Here is a 23981-nt window from a genome sequence, read left to right on the forward strand (position 1 = left end):
GACACTACCAGCAATGGTAGTGCACGGAGGAGATACAACACAGTGTATGAAAACATTTTATTAGGATCTACAATATCTGAACTAATCTTTTCTGTTCAATAATAAACTAATGTTGCTGAAGAGGTTGATCAAGGCAGAAAAAAAATGACGGATATGGGACGGGCGGGTATGTTTTGAGCAAACATATTACCTCTTGTGAAACACGTATATTTCACAAAGATTGCCAAAAAGCACTTCCTTTTTATTTTGCAGAGCAGTTGGAACAAGATTTGCAAATTCTGGGTTGTCAATTTCAGCAGAATAACCCTGTAAGATTAATAAACAGAAGGTAGGGCTTCATAATGAACAATTTAGCAAGCATGTTAGTAACACACACAGACGTAATCTATACATTATAAAGTTTTGAACCAGCATTCATTCGGTTATACACTTACACAAAAAGAGCTCCTAAGGTTTTTAATATAAGATATTTAAATATAAATTTGCCAGTCAGAAAATAATCCTTCAGTTAATCACAATGTATAGCCTACTATACATTATGCCACTTGCATTGTAAGCAACACCCACACAACTCAATAACTCAATGTACTGTTTCATTGCCCTTTGGAATGTTTCTTTGACCGTTACTTATTATTCTGTATTCAAAGGCCTCTATAAGACTGTCATTCACAGTTTACAGAGTGTACATATCACTGTGGTCTGAACAATCCAACTATACTCTGTGCTGCCAAAAAGTTTTTGTGCAGCTCTTGAACTCGTGTATGTTGTGCTTGTAGCTAAGGTAATTGTAATGGTTATTTCAGGTTTGATCTATTAAGCACAGGTATTGTACACTGGTATAGCAAAAGGCTCCACTGATTAATTTACAAACTGCATACTAGGAATGTTTGGTGGAGGTCTCCATACATACTATATTGATATTCTTTTTAGAATTGCATATTTTTTAGGGAATCATGGTGAATATATCTAGATTGATCTAACATACACAACTGTATCTTCATTGAGTGGGCATTCCTTACACGATGCAATCCCACATACAGTATTGTGAATGTAGGTCGTGTTTGAAGTCATTTTTTATGTCACTGTGCAGCTGGATATGTAGAGGGTATGTCCCTTGCTATGAAAAGCTCCATACCTCAATGATGCTTTGAAGCTCTTCCACATACACTCTTTCCGTGTCTATCAGCTCATTCATGATGTGCCTAAAAAAGAGAATGACAGTGAAGTTAGCTTTTTTTTGTTTTGTTTTGTTTTAATATTGTCTGGAAAAATCTAAATCTAGTCGCCACCAAAAGTAAAAAGCTTTAGCAAACACTTTCAGTGCACAAAACAAAATGAAACTCCACATTCTAATCTTTACTACCTCATTATATATTTACAGTTGTAATAAGGGTTGTTAATATAAAACTACACCAGTCTATTACAAAGGGTATCTCGTACTGTAGTCAAGTAATCCTACTAGGAGCCATGGACATAAGAACATAAGAAGAACATAAGAAAGTTTACAAACGAGAGGAGGCCATTCGGCCCATCTTGCTCGTTTGGTTGTTAGTAGCTTATTGATCCCAAAATCTCATCAAGCAGCTTCTTGAAGGATCCCAGGGTGTCAGCTTCAACAACATTACTGGGGAGTTGATTCCAGACCCTCACAATTCTCTGTGTAAAAAAGTGTCTCCTATTTTCTGTTCTGAATGCCCCTTTTTCTAAACTCCATTTGTGACCCCTGGTCCTTGTTTCTTTTTTCAGGCTGAAAAAGTCCCTTGCGTCGACACTGTCAATACCTTTTAGAATTTTGAATGCTTGAATTAGGTCGCCACGTAGTCTTCTTTGTTCAAGACTGAACAGATTCAGTTCTTTTAGCCTGTCTGCATATGACCTGCCTTTTAAGCCCGGAATAATTCTGGTACATGTGTGCTCTAAAGCCTGAATATCAGCATAGAAACCTTTAGTAAATGTTTGTTAGTATTAAGGTGTTATCTGCCCTTTGTTTTGGGTGGATGCATTACTAGTACAATAATCTGTACTGTAGATAAAACTTTATATACTAGTCAAGTGACTTAGAGGCAGGCTAACAATATCCTTAGCAAGCTGGGTAGGATCTCCAAATACCAAAGATTTGAAGACAAAAATGAACTGCGTATCCATTTATTTAGTAAGTAGAATATCTGGTAGTATATATAATTGGATCACATTTCTTTTGTCACATTAAAAAGCAGGTTAGTTGTACTACTGTTCAGGTTCTCACAACCTTTGTTAGCTATTGGGTCCCATTTCATTCAAGAAATCCCCTCCCCTCCCCAACACCTGTCTCCAAATAGATAAAGAAACCTATTCAACTACATGAATTTACAAAAGCATGAGGAAAAATAATACCTTCTTTTCACATATTCGGTTACAGTGATGCGACCCCTGAGGGTTTAGTAGGATACAAATTATTTTTAAAGGAACAGAGTGATCCTAGCCTGTCTGACTGAGCATGGCGACAGTTATGAAGCATAATGTCTTCTAAACTGTTTTGTTCATTAGTGTTGCTTTTCGTGCCTTCTGTTCATCCTGGATGTATTTTTTACATTTTTTAACTTTGTATTTACTATTTACAAACCTTGTGTTTTCACAATAGGTCAATTCATTTCCAAAATACACCCCCTTTCACACTGTTACAGTACTTGCTGGAGAATAGTATGTAACAACTGTATCTTTAAAACAACATGTTCATAATTAATGGATTAGATACTATATTTCACCTATTGTTCTGCGTTGGGGAACCATTTACAATACAGTATTAATGCATATTGGGTCTTAACTGGAGCCTTTGTGCTGCCAGCAGCTATTCATAACATATACAGCTTGGCTTTTTCCAGTAACTAGTAACATTTTCCAATATTCTAGCTACAGTAAAATTATATGAAATTCAGTGTAGTACCAAAATTAAACTGATTAAAATTAAGTTTTCTACTTTGGATCACAGTAACATTTTTAAACCTTATTTATGCAATTATTACTTTGTGGACCCCGTTCCACTGTATTGTTATTGCAGGCAGTATTAGGGTTAATAAGTGACACAATAATTTACATCTAATTCAGGAGAAAAGGAGTTGGCTGTACATTTAAGGAAACCCTCACCCTTTTTAGATTTTAAGAAAACTAAAGTCTTAGTCATCGAGGGATGTTCTAGGAAAAGGGTTTGAAGCTATGGGGAAGCCATACCTTAGCTGTCACCCATGTATATGGCAAGCATTCCAAGGCTGTTGCTGACTGGAGATGCAGAGCAATATCAAGTATTTCAGCCATTCACACAGTATGTGTTTCTTGGGTATTGACAGCCAGGGGGCAGAGCTTGCTTGTTACTTCCTGTAAGGTATCTACTACCATACTTCACTTCACTTTGCTGTTGCAGTTGCAGTTGCCACCTTTCTTTAGCTCTCTTCATTCCAGGGATGGGATTGTGCTGCTGATAAAACTAATCACCAATCTGAACTGAATTTCATTCCTTTAGAATGAATACTTCATAATACTTGAGTACATCTTGTGAAGGAAAAAGAATCTGGACTTTTTTTATTAAATGGATAATACTTTTTTCTCTTGGTAAGTGACCTGATCTAACCTAATCATTTTGATATATTAGTATCTCTCAAACAAATTGGTGTTTCTTTCTTCTTTTTATCTTCTCCAAGGCAAAAAGAAAGAAAAAGCCAAGATTGCACTTAATGAATGTTTTAAACCTAATTTTTAAGTCCTCTGAGTTAGGCTATTGTATCGTACTGTATATTATGAATTAAGTGGACAATCCTGTATAACAGGATACAACCTAGACACTCAACCACAGAGCTTAAGTATTTTTAACTTTTAAAAACAGCTGGCCCATCTACAAAAATTGTTTCAAGGTTTAAGTGTTAGATAATAGACATGTTTTCAGACCTAGCTATAAAACATGGCAACATTTTATATGAAAAAAATATATTTTTCCAATACGTTTATGATAAAACATTCACTGTTTCACTTACATTCTTGTAGAGAAACTTTTTTTTTTTTTTCTGTAGGTATAAGATAATATAATTTCAACTTGTGTATAAGTGACTTTTTAATAACTGATAGCTGTGTATTGCCAAAACGTGTGTGATTAAATAAAATTTGAAAGAATTTTGAGTTTGTGGTATGTAGTATTAGAAAATATTCTGAGTAGAACTTGAACTGTTTGAGAAATAAGATCAACTGGTGCATGAAAAAAAGATAAATCACCGGTACTGTACCGAAATAGTTCCATGAGCTGCTTATATATATATAATATATATATATATATCTATATATATATATATATATATATATATAATATATATATATATAATATATACTTATTTATAAAATGGGGATCCCAGGGTTCTGATCATAAACTATACCCACTAGGGTATCAAAACTCCAGCCACCCCACTCAACTTCAGTACTAAAACCACGTATTACATCAATAATGTCATAGCAAACTGAAATAGTGTTAGTTTTAATACAAACTACAGCTATTTTGATTTATTGATTTCAATTTATTGAAAAATGTCTTTTCATCTATTTTTTTCACGTACAATGTCAGGTAGCAATCGTGTTTAAAATGTCCTGACAGTATAATTTAGAGGGCTTGATCTTAGTTTAAGTTTCTTTTAAAGCTGTCATTTAAAACGTCTGGAAAGAGGGTTATATGCTAAAAATTAAATGCATTTATATTTACTTGTTTGCTTTACAGTGGTGAGCACATTTATTGCAGTAGCCCAATATAGTTAGATTTACCACTTTGTCGCCATTTTTAGTTAGTTTTTTATATATATATATATATATATATATATATATATATATATATATATATAATATATTTTTTAAATTGTGGCTTATAGTTTGTTTTGTACTAGTTTTTTTTATTTGCTATTTGTGGTTATATTGAATTCTATATAACGTGTGTGTGTGTGTGTATATATATATTTATATATATGAGATTTTTCTCTTCATAATGGAAAATTTATGGAATAATTTATTTAAAACTTTTTCTACTTGTATTTAATCATATTTTGATATTAAAAGTTTTTACATACGATTTTGCAATGACCAGTATCTGGACTACTTCCATAAAATAGCTGCCAAAATTAGGCCCGTTTTCAGGCATTTTGTCATATAGACCATGGCTCTTACAAATCCGTGTTGCTCCTCAACGGTAGAGGATATTTAAAATATTTTTATTTGAAATCCTCATAAAATTTTGCAACTGTAACATCCTCATTTTTTCTATATCTAGCTGGGGTGGAAATTTGCAGTTTTAAATATTTATCATAAATTGTTATGAATTTTTTGGTGGGTGCACATATATATATAATTTTAAAAATACATTCCACAACAGAAAACATGATATAGTTGGAAACAGCTACGTAAGGCTTTTCTCTGGCTATATTGGGTTTTCATTTCTGATTTAAGGATGACATACTACAAGCGCTAATACACAAAATGTTCATATTCATGCCTGTACGTGGTCATTCTATTTAGGCAGGAAAAGGTTAAAAAACAGAAGTTGAAATGGAAGTTCAGTGACGACTAACAATTCTGAATGTTAACCACAGATATATGTGACCAGCAGACCGGTTCTCCCTATGGTATTGATATCCCTATCATTGTTGTTCACAGTGCTGACTACAAACCGCTGTTGTAATGGTATTTTTTTTTTGTTGTCAAAGTTTTGTACAGCTCAGCAAATCCGTTTTATCTGTTACTTAAACCCTTCTATTATGTGCACACATACTGCATTTGCTGTGCTGGCGTTTATATTTATTCACAGATTTGTGAACGTCTGCTCCGCTTGGTCGAGTGAGTCCAGGGTTTCATGGTTTACTGGAGTGCTTCCAAAAAAGCCATAAATAAAACAGGTTTCCATGAAGAACCAAACAGTGTTGTGATGCACATAATGTTCACTGCACTCCAATTCAAAATGTTACAGTTAATAAAGCACTTCTCCATTTAAGATGAAACACATGTTGTTAGGAGTATTAGAATGTCCGATAGTGGAGGCTCCATTTGTATTTATTAATGGAGGATGAATGTTATTGACATGCATTTTTTAATTTTCTTGTAATGTGTTCTTGAAAGGAGGTTAAGGGATAGTTCTTTAAAGGGTATATAAGGACATTTTTATTTTATTGTGTTACATGTTCCCATGTGTTGCTGCAACTGTTTAAGTAAGGTATGTATATTAATTATCATATTTTTACATCTTGACCACTTTTTTCACTTTTAAATTGTAGTGCTCTCTGGCTGTTTTTATTATAGCTCCAAGATGACCTCTCATGAATTATTGTTTCTTTAAACAATACACACAGCTTACTTAAACACATGGGAACATGTAACACAATAAAATAAAAAGGTCCTTATATACTATTTAAGTTTCTGGATTTAGTGTGTTACACTTTAAACCTACAGGTGTAGCTAGTCATTTTTTCTGTATGTGATCAATTGGCTGTGTGGCAGGGAAGAAAAGCCCTTCACACGAGGGGGTAAATAATGTATTGTGTTATGATTTAAAATGTATTTTGGCTTATATATAAATATACACACACAAACAAACACACACACAGATGAACCCGTTTTATATCACCTCGCTTAATATCTTACCCCGTTTATTATCAGGATTTTTCAAAAACCACTTGCAATGCACCATAGGTTCTCTTTGAGAAATTACCTCTCTTAATATCATCTCACAAACCCACTTATTGTCATGTTTTGCGCACCCTGTCAAATGCTCCATGGCCGGGCTTTACTAAGTAACCACAGGATATAATTAATTTCTAACGCAACCTAACAACCAATAATCTTCTCAACTGATAAACTGACATTTAGTGCAGCCTCTCAAATGTTGCATGGGCGGTCTTAACAGAATACGGTTCAGTTATAAAACACCAACGTCACCAAATGGTTCTTCTTTAACACAGTTTTATACAAATGCACACAAAAAAACACCAAGTGCAACACCTAATTGATAGCTCTCATCAGTCAACAATTCATGCCTTTTTTTTTAGATAATGACACAAACTGTTTCATTCCAGTTAATGATACAAAATGTACTTGTCCTGTAGTAAACTATATGCATTTGTTTAAATGTAAAGAACAACTATGTGTACAGTATTAAAACAGTGCTCTTTAATTCACCGTTAGTTTATTTCTTTTTTTTTTTCTCGCACTCATGTTGTGATGTCATATGCAAACGTGAAACTTGGTTTATATCATGACCCGCTTTATATCACGAATTATGCCTGCATGACAATCATGATATAAAGCAAGTTCATCTGTGTGTGTGTGTGTTTATATAATGTACAATATACATACATGCTTCCCTGCTCCTCTAGGTCCTCTGATAAGAAAGCAAAACTATATATGTTTCTTCTGTTCAAGAGGACGTTGTCATATAAATGTATTTTCACTATTTGTATAACTTTGTTCATACAATATTTTAATTGAATTAGAATAGTCAGTCTTGTGGCGTTTGGCCACAGTGTTCACAGTAATGTGGAGTTATACCTGTAGAATTAAGAAATATTTCTAACATGGTTATACAGGTATAACACATTTGAACTTATTACAACATATGTATGAATCGATACTATGTGCCATGATCATTTTGGAAGCTTGTTTAACCGGGAAGTGGTTGAGGAAAGTTTGTTCTGCATTTGCTTTCTGTAAAATGTAAACATCTCTTGTGTTTTTATTTTTATTTTACAGAGCCTAAAATGAACAGCACAAGAAGATGAGGATAGCATTGCAGAAATCTGTTTAATTTTTGGAGAAAAGGAATACTCTAAATTAAGAATTTTCTCACGGAACACAGGTTTTCAAGCAACTCCATGCATACTGCAAAGATGGTCCTTCTTGTGGGAACACTATAATGGAATTCAGACAAGTTGAAAATTGTAATCTGTGCAAGAACAACAAGGACAGCCCATTGAACCCAGTATACTGGACCTGACAGTGACTGGAGGTGACAGTAAGATTACAATATGTTTAGAAGTGCCAGAAGATTTAGAAAATGCCAGTTTATGCAGTTGATGACTACGTGCTTCATACTCTCCCTTCTTATGATATATTGGGAACAACTTGACAACCACGTTGTAAGCCACATGAAATCTTACTCCTATCGTTACCTTGTGAACAGTTATAATTTCCTAAACGACAGCCTTTCCATAAGCAGTGAGGAAGCTAGTAGCTTGCCCAACTACCAGTACTTGATCAACCACAAGGATAAATGTGAAAAGCAAAATGTGCTCCTTGTGCTGTTTGTGAAAACATCTCCGGAGAACCTAGAGAGACGTCAAGCTATCCGCTCCACCTGGGGCAACGAGGAGTACATCCACTCCGAGCTGAAGGCCAGTGTGAAGGTTGTCTTTGCACTAGGGGTTCACAAACATCCATTACAGAGAGAAGTCATCCAAAGGTATCTTGAAAGAGAAGACCGGCAGTACGGCGACCTTATACAACAAGACTTTACTGATGCTTTCCACAACCTCACCCTCAAGTTGATCATGCAGTTCAAGTGGGCTCACATGTACTGCGGACATGCCAAGTTTGTCATGTCAGCGGACGATGACATCTTCATCCATGTACCCAACCTGGTGAAGTATCTCCAAGACTTGGATCAAAGAGGCGCCCGGGATCTCTGGATCGGACGTGTCCATAGAGGAGCCCCTCCAATCAGGATCAAAGAAAGCAAGTATTATGTTCCCCATGAGATGTACCAGTGGTCTTCCTACCCAGATTACACTGCAGGCGCTGCTTATGTAGTTTCAGGGGATGTAGCTGACAAAATCTATAGGGCATCCATGACTCTCAACACCACACTCTACATAGATGATGTTTTCATGGGAATCTGTGCTACTAAAGCAGGGGTAATTCCTCAATATCACACATACTTCTCTGGGGAGGGGAAGGCCCCCTATCACCCCTGTATCTACAAGAAGATGATGACTTCTCATGGACACTTAGAAGACATTCATTACCTTTGGAGGGAGGTCACAAATCCAAAGCTTAAGACTTTCTCCTCTGGCATACTGGGACAGCTGTACTGTACTGCTGTGAAAGCTTTTCTTCTTTGTAAACCGTATTCTGTGGACACTTATCCCTGCAGTGCAGTGTTTTCTTAATACCGATGAGTGACTGTAAAGAGCATGGTGTGAAGTTGTTTGTAAAGATGCAGTGTTTTTCTTTCCCTGCAGATTGTTACAAGTTACATTGTTTAAATTGACGTTTACCTCACTCTTCTTTCATTTAATGGAAGCAGAAGCATTAGATTCATAAGTACCTTTCCTCAATATTTTGTTTGCATTTTTTTATAGATAAACTGCAATGTAATTGATAAAAAAAACAATTAAAAAAAAAAAAAAAAAAACACAAAAAAACCCCTGGATTTTCAGTTTAAGTAGCTGATGAAAATCTACACTGCAATGCTACTAACCAACTTTCTCTATGTGAAAATACAATTATAATTGTGAGCAAGGTAAAGGGTAGAAAGGGTTTTGGTCGTGGCAATGAACAGTTATCACAGAACAGCTGGTTGGACAGATAACTAAACACTTATTTTAATCACTCATAATGAGTTTAACATTAGTCACAGTTAATTTGTGTCCAGTGAGGGTAAGTTTGTTATTTTTGACAGCTGCTTTATACATCTTTATAAGTCATAAGATCATCAAGAGCCAACGAGAGTGCTGTATTTAGGTGTGTTGTCATGTAGTAAAAACCACAAGTGGTCTGAGTAAATAGTTTAATCTCAAACATCAATGGCACACAATAAAAAATACATTTCTGTATATTACACAAGGCATTGCTTGCTTGACAACACCGTACAGTTCCATAGGAATCAAACAGTATTCTTATTGAGTGACCTCATTGGGCCTACAATTAAAACACATCTCCTCAAGATGATGAGTACAATACATTTCAGTTGACTTAACCTTATTTCTCCCTTTACCTTGTTCTCCACCAGTACAATATATTTAATTCAGTTTTACTGCACCCCTAATGTGACCTAAAAGATTGTGGTTTCCATGGACCTTTTAGTAGGATTACCCATAAGGGTTAAGCTGTGAGTTGTGAAGCTTGGAGCTTTCCAGTGCTTTTAGGTGTGTGTATATATATATATATATATATATATATATATATATATATATATATATATATATATATATATATGAATATATATGATATATGAGAGAACTAATGTATATAATTAGAGCTTGATTTTATTTTGTATGTATTTGTTTTACTATAACCACTAGTAACAGATAAAGATTATTATCCTGTAGTAGAAATGTTACGGCATACTGTCACCATCACACAGCGGAGTTCATTCACCATGGTCCTAATAGTAAATACCTCACATCAACTAAAGCATTTCTGATGGACAGGTTAAATGTCACCTTTTATTCATTTCCCAATTAAAAGATAATATATGTTGATAGTTTTCTAAGGTTGGGGGTTGTTGTATTAGACAGGTCGATTATATAAAAAAAATTTAAAAAGCGGGTACAAAATAAAAGATGACTGTATAGAGTTTGATACTTTAAGTGGTTTCTATACACCTGAAGTCAGTAGTTTTACAAATATTTATCTTGTTTCTGTGAATATGTGTTCTAGTAAATGTTTCTCTTAAATGTCTTACATTAGACTAAGGATCCTTTCTGATCCTTTCTCTTTTGACTGGATGATATGAAGGTAGAAATCAGTATCATTCAGGAGGCTAGCTTGTATTGTGTTTGAATGTTTTATTCCATGGCTAGTTAGGAACCATTATATTTATAAAAGTTATATTTATTGTAAGCTCCTGTCATGGATTCAGTTTAATGACTTGGAGTAAACTTTTAAAAATTGTGACCCATGAAGGTCTGGAAGAGACGAGTGCTCACAGGCAACACCCTTTTTTATAATCAGTTTCAAAGAGCGAATAGGAAAGCTGGGAGTGAGTGAATGGAAATGTCCTCTACACACCTGCTGATGTCAAACTCCGAGAGCAGTGTCGCACTTACAAATTATATGCATTTCCCTTTTATGCTTAGCATGGATACTCTTGAAAATATTGTGATTGCACTGTTCTGTTCACTGTGTTCATCTTTCATTTTTTGGGGGGTTTGAATGTCTGTATAAAAACTCAGTGAGATTCTAATAGTGTGTGTGTGTGTATCCTCATATCACTCCTCATATGGTTAATGAATGCAAAGTGCTACAAAAAAAAAAAAATGTTGAGCTAATGGATCAACCAACAAATAAATTAGTTTTCATATTCTGGGATGATATTAATTTGCAAATCTTTCTGTTGCATCAACACCAACCAAAATCAGGTGTTTACCATTGTTAATGATAGGTGGTTATGCCTTGCTTTGCCATACTTTTCTGTTCTTTACGCTGTCTATGGTTTCATACACTTCACTCATTGTGTTATGCATTAAAACTAGGCAGCCAATCTACATTTCCCTCCTGTTAGAAAGTAGAACATTTATGCACCTACAGTAGAAGCAGTTTCTCTTCAATGAGCAAAGGGAATTTACTTAGCAGTCTCATAGTCCAGACACCAGTGTTATTGTATTCTATCATGTGGTTATGAGTAGACCATTGTACTCCATGAAGTATATATATTGTGAGCAGGGAGAGGGTTAATTCCACTCTGCTAAAAAAAAGAATGCACTTTGGTTAATTTAATAGTTTTATTAGTTCATTACCAACGGCATCTGGTGATTATTGCAAATTTGTGCAAGGTGCAGGGTTTAAAAAGGGTGCTCGAGGCTGCTTAAGAGAAGGAAGCAGGAAGGTGTGTGCCCTGTTTCTGAAGCAGTCACAAGTAAATACTGTGTGTTAATCTGTGTGTTCATCTACCAGTAAACAGCTTAGCTGTCCGGTGTGTTAGTCAGGGTGATCCTGTCTGTGAAGGTAGTGCTCTGAAGGAGCTAAGTGTTTATTTTGTTTTTGTTTATTTTGTTTTAGCACACTTCTAATATTTTGTATTACTAAAAGTGTGCTAAAACTGCAATTCTGAGTGAGTGAAGCTCATTTACATTATATATACTTTTGCGCTGTAACTAAGAAATGTACAATCGTAAAGCCTGTTTTGAATGCTTCTACCAAAAAGTCCTGATTTCGTATCTCGACATATGAGACGTCATAGGGGAAAACACGAACCATAAACATGCATTCATATGTCTGTGGCACAAAGAAAACGATCATACATAAAGGCCAGGGAAAGCATAAGTGTTTATTTCATGAATGAAGTCGAGAGCTATACGTGACCATGCAAGTCATCTCGGCCCTGTAATATAAACAATGCGTTATTTAATGAAGTAGATGGGAAATGGTAAACACTATTTCCAAGATATAAATGGTACAACAAAAAGATTATTTCCATTACATGACAGTAGATGTTTAACTTCATGCTGATTTGAACTCGGCTCTCGCCAAGATAAGCACCAACTAAGACGTAGCTTTGCAGTAAACTAATGTGATCCATCTGCATCTCCATCCATTTGCATTGTTTTCCATCTGATGATGCAGATATCCGTCTGTCTGGTGTAGAAGTGTAATGCTGGCTCCAGGGATCAGCTCATTTTGCCTCCCCAGCGCATTAGCACACACAATGGCTGCAATGCTGGCTCTGGGGATCAACCCAGTGCGGTCTCCCTAGCGCATCAGCATGACAACCGTTTGGATTGAGCTAAGTAGGGTACATCTCTGGGGTCTTCAAGTGGGCATCTTCCATCCTTGGTGTTTCGTTGACTAGCCCACAACACCTCAAGAGGGCTCAACAGTGATTCTGGCATCCCAGCATCACCCCCCTCCATCCCCCACTCAGTTCAGCCCAGCTTACTTACCTGTACATCAGCGTTGTGTTCTTTCTATTATGCTTGAGATTCCCATCCAGAATCTTTCCGTCTCAACCACAGCCAGTGGCTGCTCCTTTCTGCTGCTTCAGATAAGTTCTTCACTGGGCGACACAACTCTTGACCACTGAACCCGACGTCTGAGAAACCGGGTTGTAGTGTGTGCCACAAATCCTCGACAACCCACCTCCACTGGGTAAACTTGGACTCTCCATTCTCGCTGTTCCGCTTCAGCAACTAGTTGAGCATACCGAAGTTTCTTCCTCTCATATAGAAATACACTTTTTTATTGCCATAAATGAACTGTATACAAGAACAATATTAAAAATTGCAGGCCTGCAGACAAGTGTGTGTGTCGCTCGCATTCCTCAGGCCAGTGTGGTTATTTTCTTCTGGAGGTTCAAAACAGTTATTCTTCCTCCCCACAATTTCTTTCATTACACACCACAATCCCGCTGTCCTTATTGTAATACACACAACTCAAAACATCAGAGAAATTCGCAATGATCACTTTCACAGTCTGAAGCTATGTGTATCTCTCCTCTGCCTGGTATGTGTTCCCCTAGCGACATCATGCCAACTAAGTGCATCTTCAAAGCGTTGTCGGTATTTTCCGGAATTATTGATAGTTTTACAAAATTGATCATGTAGATTTAATTTCTCGCTTATTGTAAAGGTAAACAAATATGACCCCAAAGCCAAAAAATTATTTTCTATGTGAGATATGGACTTTAACATTTGCATTCTTCTTACTGGGCATGCTCTCATCAACCAATCCAGTGCCTTGTTCAAACAGGGCCTATTACCAGAGGAGTTGTAATGAATACTTCTAAAGTAGTTCCCTCCATATTCTGAGCGGCATAAATAGAATATCTGAACAAAAGTTGAACTGATGTGTTTTCTTTAAAGAATAATGTAATACCTGAAGACTAAAATGAGTCATTTGTTGTATTGGAATTAAAAAATAAAATTGGAACAGATGTTTTATTATAATATTTTATGTTATGTTTAAAACTATTCAAATCTTGCAGTAAAAGACAAAACATATAGCAGGGCTCTTTAAATCATTAACTGAATATGAGTTCACCTAAGGGCTCCAAAGTAAACACACTGATAGCATACACGATAGCTTCATGGAAGAATTTTTCTTGGCTGAAACTCGAGCACATGCTTTAAACTTGGACAGAATCTTACCTTCGTCTGCTTAACAGGTTTTCCTCGGTTTCATTTGTCACAAGAATGTGGCTGGACCCTCCTTGGCTGGCTTCGTGCATTACTTCAATCTAAACATGAAATAAACACTTAACAATTAATCTGCAGCAACACTACTGACAGACACACACGAGGATGCAGAAGCATCTCAAGTCAAGGAATACCATAATACAGTCAAAAGGTGGCACTGATAAAAAAAAAAATTCAATATTTTGAAAATGCTAAGAAATGTAATCTTATTAGGGAGAATATTTTCTTTGAGGGAAGTGGTGTAGGATTAGAACATTAATGACAGGAAAACATTTCAGGAGGAGAGGTTAGGATATGAGCCTGCAACTGAGGTTCCTTTGTAGACTTTTCTTAGCTATGTGTGTTTGTGGTAAGGACAATGTCACTAGTCAGGCTGTTAGTAACCAGAAAGAGACTCAGGAGGCAGAGAATGCAGGTTGGTAAGCGCTGGTGTGTAGATTTATAATTTATTACGTTATGTTTGACACGGTGGCCAAAACAAACTAACATACAAAACAAGTACTGTGCTGTTTCCACTCCAACACATGTAGCAATTGTTATGAAATTATTTTCTCTTGACTCGTTCTCTCCACACTGAACACCCACCCTCTGTGCGTGAAAACTGACTCTTAGGCTGTGCTGGGACTCGCTAATCAGTTATTTAATTGAACCTCAGCACAGTCTGCACGTGAACTAATTGTTCACTCCCCATGCCCCCATACAAATACCCACTTTAATCTGCCTGTTAAGTGATTGTGCAATCCCTGTGCCTAAACACAAATATACATTTTAAATCACCTGCGCTACATAACCCACACATACATATAAACATCCCATATACGGCATTACACACACAATACACACAGGGGTGGTGCACTCTGCCACAGTATTCCATAGTGGTGTATGTTTACATTGGTACAAGTCCAAAGGCGTTCTTGGGTTTTGGGACAGAGAGGTTGAGTGTGGATTCTATTCTTCTGTTGGTGTGTTTATAAGAGAGGTTACAGATAGAGTCCATGACAAGATTGAATGAGATATATTAACCTGCGTATGCATGTGTTTTCAAAGTTGAGGGCCTGTGTAGAATTTAACACAAGAATACAGACATACTGACCAGAAGACGCAAATTTAGGCAAAAGATTTTTTTTTTTGCCAGTTTTTTTTTGTGACAGTCTAAGTCAAAGCAAGGCGACGCCAGACTCAACACACAAAATCAGACCTTAGCGTGGCTTAGTCCAAATAACTAGAATGAATAGTGCTCATATTAAAATACGAATAATAAAACAAAAAAATTACGAATATTTTTCACATCATCTCGATTTAAAATCACTACTACACAAAATATTTTAAAGAGTTTTCACTGTCATACCCCCCGACAAACATGCAATATCACAGTCAGAATATATCTCCTAATTAAACTGAAATTATTTACAAGTTTAAGGACATATCCTGACATGTTTTATAGCTAAATAAAGCCAATTTATTTTGGGTGACCGAGATTAAAATCTATCCTGTTATTTTGGCTCTACATCCAGAACTAAATGCAACTAATTACCATGAAATTATAGCATGTGAAATGGTGTAGGTACAATGCAGATACCTGTAACTACTTAAATTGTATAGATTGGTGTATGGTACATACAAGGAATAAAATCTAGTGATCAGTTCCCGTGAGTTCTCAGACTCAATAGAGAGTAGCAGGCAGACAAAGGGTTTTAGGGTTTATATAAGAAAGCAGAAGCAGGTTTAACATAATGTTAAAGAGCAGTAATACTTAGGTATGCTGCAGATTAAAACAGACATAAAAAAGATAGTTGAGTTTTTGTTACGGGACCGTCAATGGAGAATTAATGATCAGTTTCCATTAGGCCTTGACAGTTTAGCGCCAGAACACTGCAGTACAGCTCAGAGCCACCCTATAGACGATGTGTCATTATGTCCTCAGAAGAAATGCATTACATATGCAGCCATGAGCAGCACTTGAGGATAGTGATGATTTTTTATTTATTTATTTATTTATTTTGGGGGGGTTAAAAGTGAGTAACTAAGTAGCATACTGGTGTATTTAATTATTTACTTCCAAAACAGCAACAACAACGCAGAAACACTAAGTTTCTTGTTACAAAAATAGTTGCTTCCGCTAATATGACATAATCGCTGTAAAATAAGGAAGATAAGATTCACAATTGTTTGAGTAAAAGGCTTGAGTGTGGTTCGTTGTAAAACCTTGGTATCTGAAAGCATTTCAGGATCCTTTCAGAATAAATTACAAATGGTTTCACACCAATATATGTTCAGTGTAAAAACATAAATAAAAATCTAGTGTTACAGTAACAGTCAACTTCTGTAGTTACTGCAGCTTTCTGGTATTATTATAGCAGTATTACTGTGATCATTGGGATCTATTGGGGCCTGTGGAATCATCCATTTGCTTACAAGGTGTGTACAGAACAGAATATAACCAGGTGCAGTCAGTCATTATAATAGCAGTAGTACCTGGCCCTTTAGTTAGAACCTTGATAAAAACTGGGCTCTAGATGTCCTGACTGGATTCCAAAGGGTAGTTTTCATTATTGGACTGGGGTAGTGATCATACCTGTGTTGGTTGTGTAGAAACCAGGCTAGAAATCAAAGTGCAAAAACACCAGACTTGTCTTACCTTGATTCCACCTCTAGCTTTTCTAGGGTTTTTCTTTTTTGCCAGTTCAGCCTCAGTAGGAGGCTTGGGGGTGCTGGAACTGTCAGATGCCCTTCGAGTGGGAGCTGCTGCTGCAACAGAAGATCAAACTGTCCTCTCAGCCAAGAAGGCAAGACACAATTACAGACATGCACTGTATGATACACTATTAGTCTATACTTACTGTTGCTGTCTTGTGTGTGATGTTGCAATTGAGTCATCATTACTCAACGGCCTTGTAGCAGGGCAGCTTAGAAAGACCTGCACATTTCTGAGAAGGGGCAGGGCAAAGCCCTGCTTGTAATTATGTTATTATGATTTATTATATATTTAAGTGATAACGAAAGCCGTGTTATTGTTTTTTTGCATTTATTTAAAAATGCCTGTGATGGCATAGCTGTGCGTTTGTTTTGTTATTGTTTTGTTTCTGGCAGAGGCGAGATTAGGCAGCTCGTCCTCTGCCAGTGTGTAATTAAAAAGGAAAACCTTGTGCAGAAGGTGGCCATCTCCCGAATTAAGTGATTTATTTGTTGCTAATCGGGAGATGGTCATCTGCATAAAAACCTGCAGGTCTCTGCACTCTGGGTGGGTGTACAGAGGATAGAGCGAGAGGAGTGAGAGAAATTTAAAACGAAACTACACGAAACGTATAGGATCGGTGCAGGCGATTGCCCAGCCTGACCTGGGTTTTGTTGTATTTTGTGTTTGTGATTTATTTTTGTTTAACTTTTTATTTGACTCTGTGAGCAAGTGTCTTTTTGTTTAAATATTTTATTTTTGTATTTAAAAATAAAAACGGTGCCCGTCCTGTCTTTTGCCCTGCAGTACTGTGTTTGTTGTTCCTGCTTCTGGCCTGAGGTCACCAAACGGCTACCCTGTCACAGGCCCGGAAAGTAATTTCACTGCCTGCTCAATTATCACATGTTTAGTGAAGGGTCAGTGTTCACGTATCAGCTGTCACAATTCATGTTCAGACTTGTTTGGTCTGTAACTGACTTGTACTACAAATGCATCTCCATAGCAGTAGCTCTACAAAGTGCACTGAGATATTTGCATAGAAACGGAAGTGTTTTTATAATCTAAGTAAACATTATATTTGCCGTGTTGATTTTGCATCATTAGCTATGCTTTTCCTATGCTTCACAACTGTATAATCACCTTTACCATGCTGTCTGTGCTTTTCTGTGCTTTACACTTTGCAGGGGAACTTATAAGGGCCAAAGCCTTGACACCACCATTGCATATTTTGCAATTAATCTCTCTTAATGAGTGTTACTGGGCATAGGACCCTACAGAGAATTTGCACATACAGTTATCAAACCAATTAATAAATTAAAAAAATTGCAGGAATAGGGAATACACATTTTATATATTCAAATGTTTTATATTGACTTGCTCGGAGGTATCATACTCTGTATAATATAACCTTTATTGACATTCTGTGCATTGGAATTTAAGAGTACTCCGGCCTAGTTTCACCACCACCGGTACCTTGGGTGGTTGAAATGGGTTATTTGCCCTCAGTTAATGGAGTACCGGATACAAAGTGGTGGCCATGGAAACCAACCAACTTTACTTGCTTTACCTGCTTGGTGATCTACTGTTTGTGATTAGTACCAGGTGAGTGGTTAAATTGAATAGAGGTTCATTTTGATTGGTTTCCATGCAGCGTTTTGTAGTTGTGTGATCCCACTGACTCTTTACTCTTTTTTTTTTTAGTTAATTCTATAGGGTGATGCAAAACCTTTGGCCAGAGCTGTATAAACAGAAGGCCTGGCGAAAAGCACTGGCCTTTACTGATCAGCAAGCATGTCATTGTTCTCTGTTCTACTCTACTGTAGCCAGACTGCAGGAAATCATTAACAAAAGATGGGTTGTGATTGTTCACTAGGAGTTTGGAAGAGAGATAAATTAAACTACAAGGGGAACTTTATTTTTCAAAAGCTTGCCACGGTAAAAGCTTCCTTTTTCACTCAGAAACTTGAGAACAGATGTTGGCGAGCTACCAACCTCTGGTGGACAAAGCCCAGCCCTGCAGATGTGTGCTCTGAGCTCACTGGGCACCTGGCCAGCAGGGTTCGCTGTACAGCGATGAGGAGAAACAGTCCCTGCCGGTTTTACCTCCCTAACCCACAGCAGCCTACTTCGCACAGCCAGGACATGAACCTGCGCTGTACAATATGACTAGCCGTGTACATCACACGGCTGAGCCTCTGCCAGATGAGACACACCGGTCCCCAATGGTTTGTTTTTTTAAATCACTTTACCGTTCCTTTATGGGCTTTACAATGCTTTCATTATGCTTTATTACACTGCTCTAGGGGGTAGTCACACAAAATTCATTACATAAAATCTTACTGCCCACTTCAATTCTGACACTTTTGGAGTTTCCAAGACATTTATTTAGCATCTCTATAATTCAAACCTTTAAACAATAACTAACCATCCCCATTGAAGCATACATGCCTTTTATTTTGTTCTACATCAATGTACATCCTTTGTATTCCAGTGCCTTTTAAGATGTTTTGCATGTAACTATAGCAACTATATTGAAAAAAAACTGCAGTTTGTTTGAGTTCAGTAGTGACAGAGCTTGTTCTCCCAGTTCTCTGAATTTGCATGTTTCAAATGTCCTGTCTTTAGTGGGGGAAACAACTATTGTATAAGGTACAGCAGTTGTATTATGTGTAGTGTCTGCTGCTTAGGGATTTTCTGTACCCAAATTCATAAGATTTTTGAGACAGAAATCCTATTGGGTTGTTTAGTTGATATTAGGACTGAAGTTTATTAACTGTTAACAACTGCCTTTATTTTTTGTTAATGGTTAGATTATATATAGCAATGAGTTTATAAAATATCTAGTTCAGGATTACCAACTACAAATCTATTATATCATAAAAAGTTTTGCATCACCCTATGGAATTGACAAATTTTGCTTCATAAAGTCGAATGAAACCTGCTGAATAATGTCACGTTAACATATTGAATTACACAGCACATTGTAGTTTTCCATATATTTGACATTTCGAAATCTAACATGAAACACTATACTACTATTATGGTGTCCGCTTGACTTTTGCAATATCATTTTGTAGTTTTTGGTGACATGATGTTAAATAAAAGTTAAAAGTTCTAAATTATGTTCATAAAGTAATTTATTTATTTTTTTCGCAATCCAAAAACTTTTGGCAATAGCTGTACACAAAAATACAGCGTTACATGTCCCAGTGTGTTGTTACAACTGTTTAAATAATGTACCTGTCATTTTTCTTTTCATTGTTAACATCCTTTAAACGTTTTACACTTATAACTTTAAAGTCTTATTCAAAATGTCTGCTCTCAGGCACTGATAGTGTAAGGATTATCACCCACATTGTCAAACAGCTAATACAGCAATAACAATCCATGAAATGTTACGGAACAGAAAAGCCAGAGCACTTGTTGTGGTTTTTTTTTTTGTTTTGTTTTTTTTAAATCACTCTTCCTGCAGTGATTTAGAGGACAGATCTCAAACCCCAGTGCACTACAGCAGACATTTTGAAAATAGCTTTGAAACACTTTAAAGTTATAAGTGTAAAAAGTTGTCAGGATGTTAACAAGGAAAAGAAAAATTACAGGTATGTTATTTTTTTAATTTGTAATATATAATAAATTATTTTTTTTAATTATTTTAGGCTCAGCGCAAAGCTACCGTTACCACCCCAGTGCTGACTCGGGAGCGGCGAAGACGAACACACGCTGTCCTTCGAAGCATGTGCCATCAGCCGACCATTTCTTTTCATCCTGCAGACCCACCATGCAGCCAACCCAGAGCTACAGCGTCGGAGGACAATGCAGCTATGGGCATAGCAGGCAAGCCCGCAGGCGCCCGGCCAGTCCATAGGGGTCACTGATGCGTGGTGAGCCTAGGACACCCTGGCCGACTTAAGCTCTCCCTACCTGGGCGACACTCGGCCAATTGTGTGCTGCCCCTTGGGAGTTCTTGTTCACGGTCGGCAGTGGAGTAGCCTGGACTCGAACCTGCGACCTCCAGGCTATAGAGCGCATTTGCTGGAAGTGCCGGGAGCCCACAGGTACGTTATTTAAACAGTAGTAGCGACACTTGGGGATGTATAATGGCATATATTTTGGAACCCTGCTACTTACTCTTTAAGGCTGTATTTAAGTTTTTTTTTTTTTTTTTTTTTTTTTTAAACATCCAGATCAGAAAATTATGATGTAAGATTCAGGTACTTACTAGGACCAGCATTTGTGACTGGTTTAGTGGATGCCCTTTTCGGAGAAGATTCTGGGCGGGGGGCCACAGGCTGCACAGGCCGGGTCTGCTTAGCTGACAACTTCTTGAGACTGACTTGTCTCTTTTCAATCATTTCCTGCACATCACCTAGTCTCTGGAGGGCCTTCTGGACATTGGCCTGCCCGACAAACAACATAACACACCGAGTGGTCAAAAGAGAACACAACAAACAAAGGGAGGTGCTAGCTTTTTTCAGACCTTAGTGAGTATTAACAGTAAAACTGTTTTCTTACACAGTAGCATGCTGGGAGTAAAGAGTTTTGAAAATATAGCCCACTTTGTTTACAATCCAGAAGCAAAAGCCAAAATGTTATACGCAACACATTATGCATTGTCAACCGAGACACGAGTTTGGGTTTGGTAACTGGCTTCAGCCCCTGATGCAAATGTAAGAGATGGAAATGATGACTCAATCATTGTCAAGCTAGTGTCATGATATGTTTAATGCTAATAGGATTTTTTTGTTTGTTCTAGAAAAAGATGCTGTTGCATCATTCCAAATTACTTAAGCCATTTAAGTCATACATTTCTCTCTTACCCATGCTCATGATGGTCAGTCATAAATACTGTGCCACAGACTGGTAACAGAAAACTATGGTTTTAGGAATATGTCTATTTTTTAAATACATCACTGACACAGGATCAACTTTTCTATCTATTTGGGTGAGAGTTTATAAAATAATCTATTCATAATGTGATCAAATGAAGGATCCCAGAATATACATACTCCAGACTGGCCATAAATAGATATACATCCCCATCAAATTAACAAGTCTCTGCATCCAGAAACTAGCATAACTAGGTCAAGGAGACAAATGCTTCAGTTGCCATTTTCCTTGACTTAGTTTCTTTTCTTATATTTGGACATTAAAAAAGGCTTACCTTTACTTCAGACGTGAGAATCATTTCAAACTGATTGTGAAGTTCTTTAAGGTTGCCCCGCTGATTCTCATTCTCTGTTTCATTAAACTTTTCAATGTCGTGCAGGGCAGATTCAGCACCTTCTTGAGACTGGCACTTGTCCACTGCCTGGGATGCCAGCAGATATATGCCAGCGTCACACCACTGGTTAACCTACAAGAACATAAGAATGAATGTGTGCAGTATATACTGTATTTTTTACATTTACAGCAAACTAAAAACAGATATGAAAAATGACAATAATTTCTTCTTCACCCTTACATTAGTCATGTAGACAGGACCCAGTAACATTAAAATACCCAGCAGTTTGGATGTTCTGCCCGTCAGGATAAGAAGAATGTATCCAGTACAGAGTATACAGACATCCTTGTAGCTAAACATGAATCACTGAATTGGAAAGATGCTGAGGTTGCTAAAAGCATTGTTGAATTTATTGTAAAGCCTGCCTAGCGACTATATAGACATTAGAGCCTATCTCACACTACCACAAGAAACACAGTACATATTTTTATACCTTTACTTGATATGATGGTAGAGTATGTTACAGATTTATAATTAAATAGGAAGATATTCTATTAAAAAAAGTTAGCCTTTTTCCACTTCCAAAAAATGTGGTAAATGTGAATCTTAGTAAGAACACCAGTCCCTTTTATTGAGCCATTGGACATTTTTAATATTTAAACTGTAATGTTTTGGTTTGACACTACATCAGTAACATGGAACCGTACCGTAATACAATAGCTGTCACTTTACCCTGAAGTGAGTGAGTTACAACCAGATATTATAGAAATAGGGATAATTATCAGTTTACTTGACTATATAAGTCACCGTCTGTTTGTGTTGGCTAAGAGGCCAACGTCTGTGCTAATATTTACTGATGCTCTTAGTTTAGTTTATTATCAAGAAAAGGATTTTTAAAAACTACAGTTTGTAGGAAAGATACAGAACTACATTTACAGCAATAATGCTGAACAAGTTTTTCCCAAGCTACTTGCTGTTATGGATCCATGTTGTACAGAATGTCCGGACACATACTGGGTACATAATCAGTATCACTCATTATGTTCAAATAGCCACATTACTGGCTACACAATTGTTGTTGGAATATTAGTGGTTGTGTTGTTTTCTGTTGTATAATTGTTGTTTAATTTTGGCAGGCTAAGTTTTTTCACACACATCTAATCTGTACAGGTACCTGTAGACATAGGAACAATTTGGCTGGGATGGTTTATTTACCTTGTCTATTTTTGTGTGTATTTCATAGGATTTCCTCAATATGTCGTACTTCTTCTTTGTTTCATTGTTAAAATCATCGCAGATTCGCCTGAGTTCAACACACTTGGGTCTGATGGAGTCGACAGCGTAATGGTTACTTTGGATCAGCTGGTCTCCATGCAGGGCTAGTAACTGGGCCTTTTCCAAAGACTCCTGCAGAACACAACACACAGACAACCATTCATACAAATTATATATACTTTCCAAAACTTGGCAGGTTGTACGTAGCTGAATTTGCAATTGTGTAAATTAAACTCTGAAACACTGATGGGCTGGTTATAAAGTGTCATAAATACAAATTCTCTCCAAGGTGAAGAAGAAATGAAAAGGGAAGTAAGACAACTCAGCAGACGTTTTAAGCTACCCTAAGTAAAAACATACACATCTGAATGTTCAAAGCATTACCAACCTGGGCTTTCTCCTCCAATACTTTAAGCTCCTTAAGAAGTTGTTCTACTCGAGATACGCTGTCTCCGATGTCTGTGAAAGCAGCCAGAGTCTCCACAAGGTTGTCCAAAGCAAGTTTTACCTGAAAAAGAAGAAACAAATATAAAAAAAAATTACACTATTTGATGCCTAAATGAAAGGTTTTAGAAATTTGAAATTACACATGATTATTTAAATTGGCTAGATTCTCAAAGCTCTTTACTCCAAATTGTCTTTAGCACAATTTTGTGTTTGACAGGAAAAAAACCAATAGCTCAACGTC

The 23981-nt window shown here is 36.7% G+C and overlaps 2 protein-coding genes across 2 annotated transcripts in view; one reads left to right on the plus strand and one right to left on the minus strand.

Annotated features, from left to right (window-relative positions):
• mcf2l2 (MCF.2 cell line derived transforming sequence-like 2) overlaps positions 1–23981 on the minus strand; it is a 73033-nt gene that overhangs the window by 14047 nt on the left and 35005 nt on the right. The window contains exons 10-17 of the mRNA XM_041270741.1: positions 23682–23801; positions 23234–23425; positions 21959–22150; positions 21017–21194; positions 16762–16871; positions 14076–14164; positions 1136–1202; positions 191–306 (exon numbers count right to left, since the gene is read on the minus strand). Coding sequence (XP_041126675.1) covers positions 191–306; positions 1136–1202; positions 14076–14164; positions 16762–16871; positions 21017–21194; positions 21959–22150; positions 23234–23425; positions 23682–23801 — 1064 coding nt within the window. The remainder of the gene's footprint in view (positions 1–190; positions 307–1135; positions 1203–14075; positions 14165–16761; positions 16872–21016; positions 21195–21958; positions 22151–23233; positions 23426–23681; positions 23802–23981) is intronic.
• On the plus strand, positions 3399–10131 carry LOC121327006 (lactosylceramide 1,3-N-acetyl-beta-D-glucosaminyltransferase-like). The gene is made up of 2 exons (XM_041270742.1): positions 3399–3585; positions 7744–10131. The coding sequence occupies exon 2, from the start codon at positions 8019–8021 to the stop codon at positions 9156–9158; it is 1140 nt and encodes a 379-aa protein (XP_041126676.1). The 5' UTR covers positions 3399–3585; positions 7744–8018; the 3' UTR covers positions 9159–10131.

Source organism: Polyodon spathula, chromosome 14 (assembly GCF_017654505.1).
Source record: "Polyodon spathula isolate WHYD16114869_AA chromosome 14, ASM1765450v1, whole genome shotgun sequence".
Classification (NCBI taxonomy): domain Eukaryota; kingdom Metazoa; phylum Chordata; class Actinopteri; order Acipenseriformes; family Polyodontidae; genus Polyodon; species Polyodon spathula.

Excerpts from the sequence above, each read along its gene's own strand:
- LOC121327006 (XM_041270742.1), top strand. The coding sequence starts at position 8,019 with ATGTTTAGAAGTGCCAGAAGATTTAGAAAATGCCAGTTTATGCAGTTG.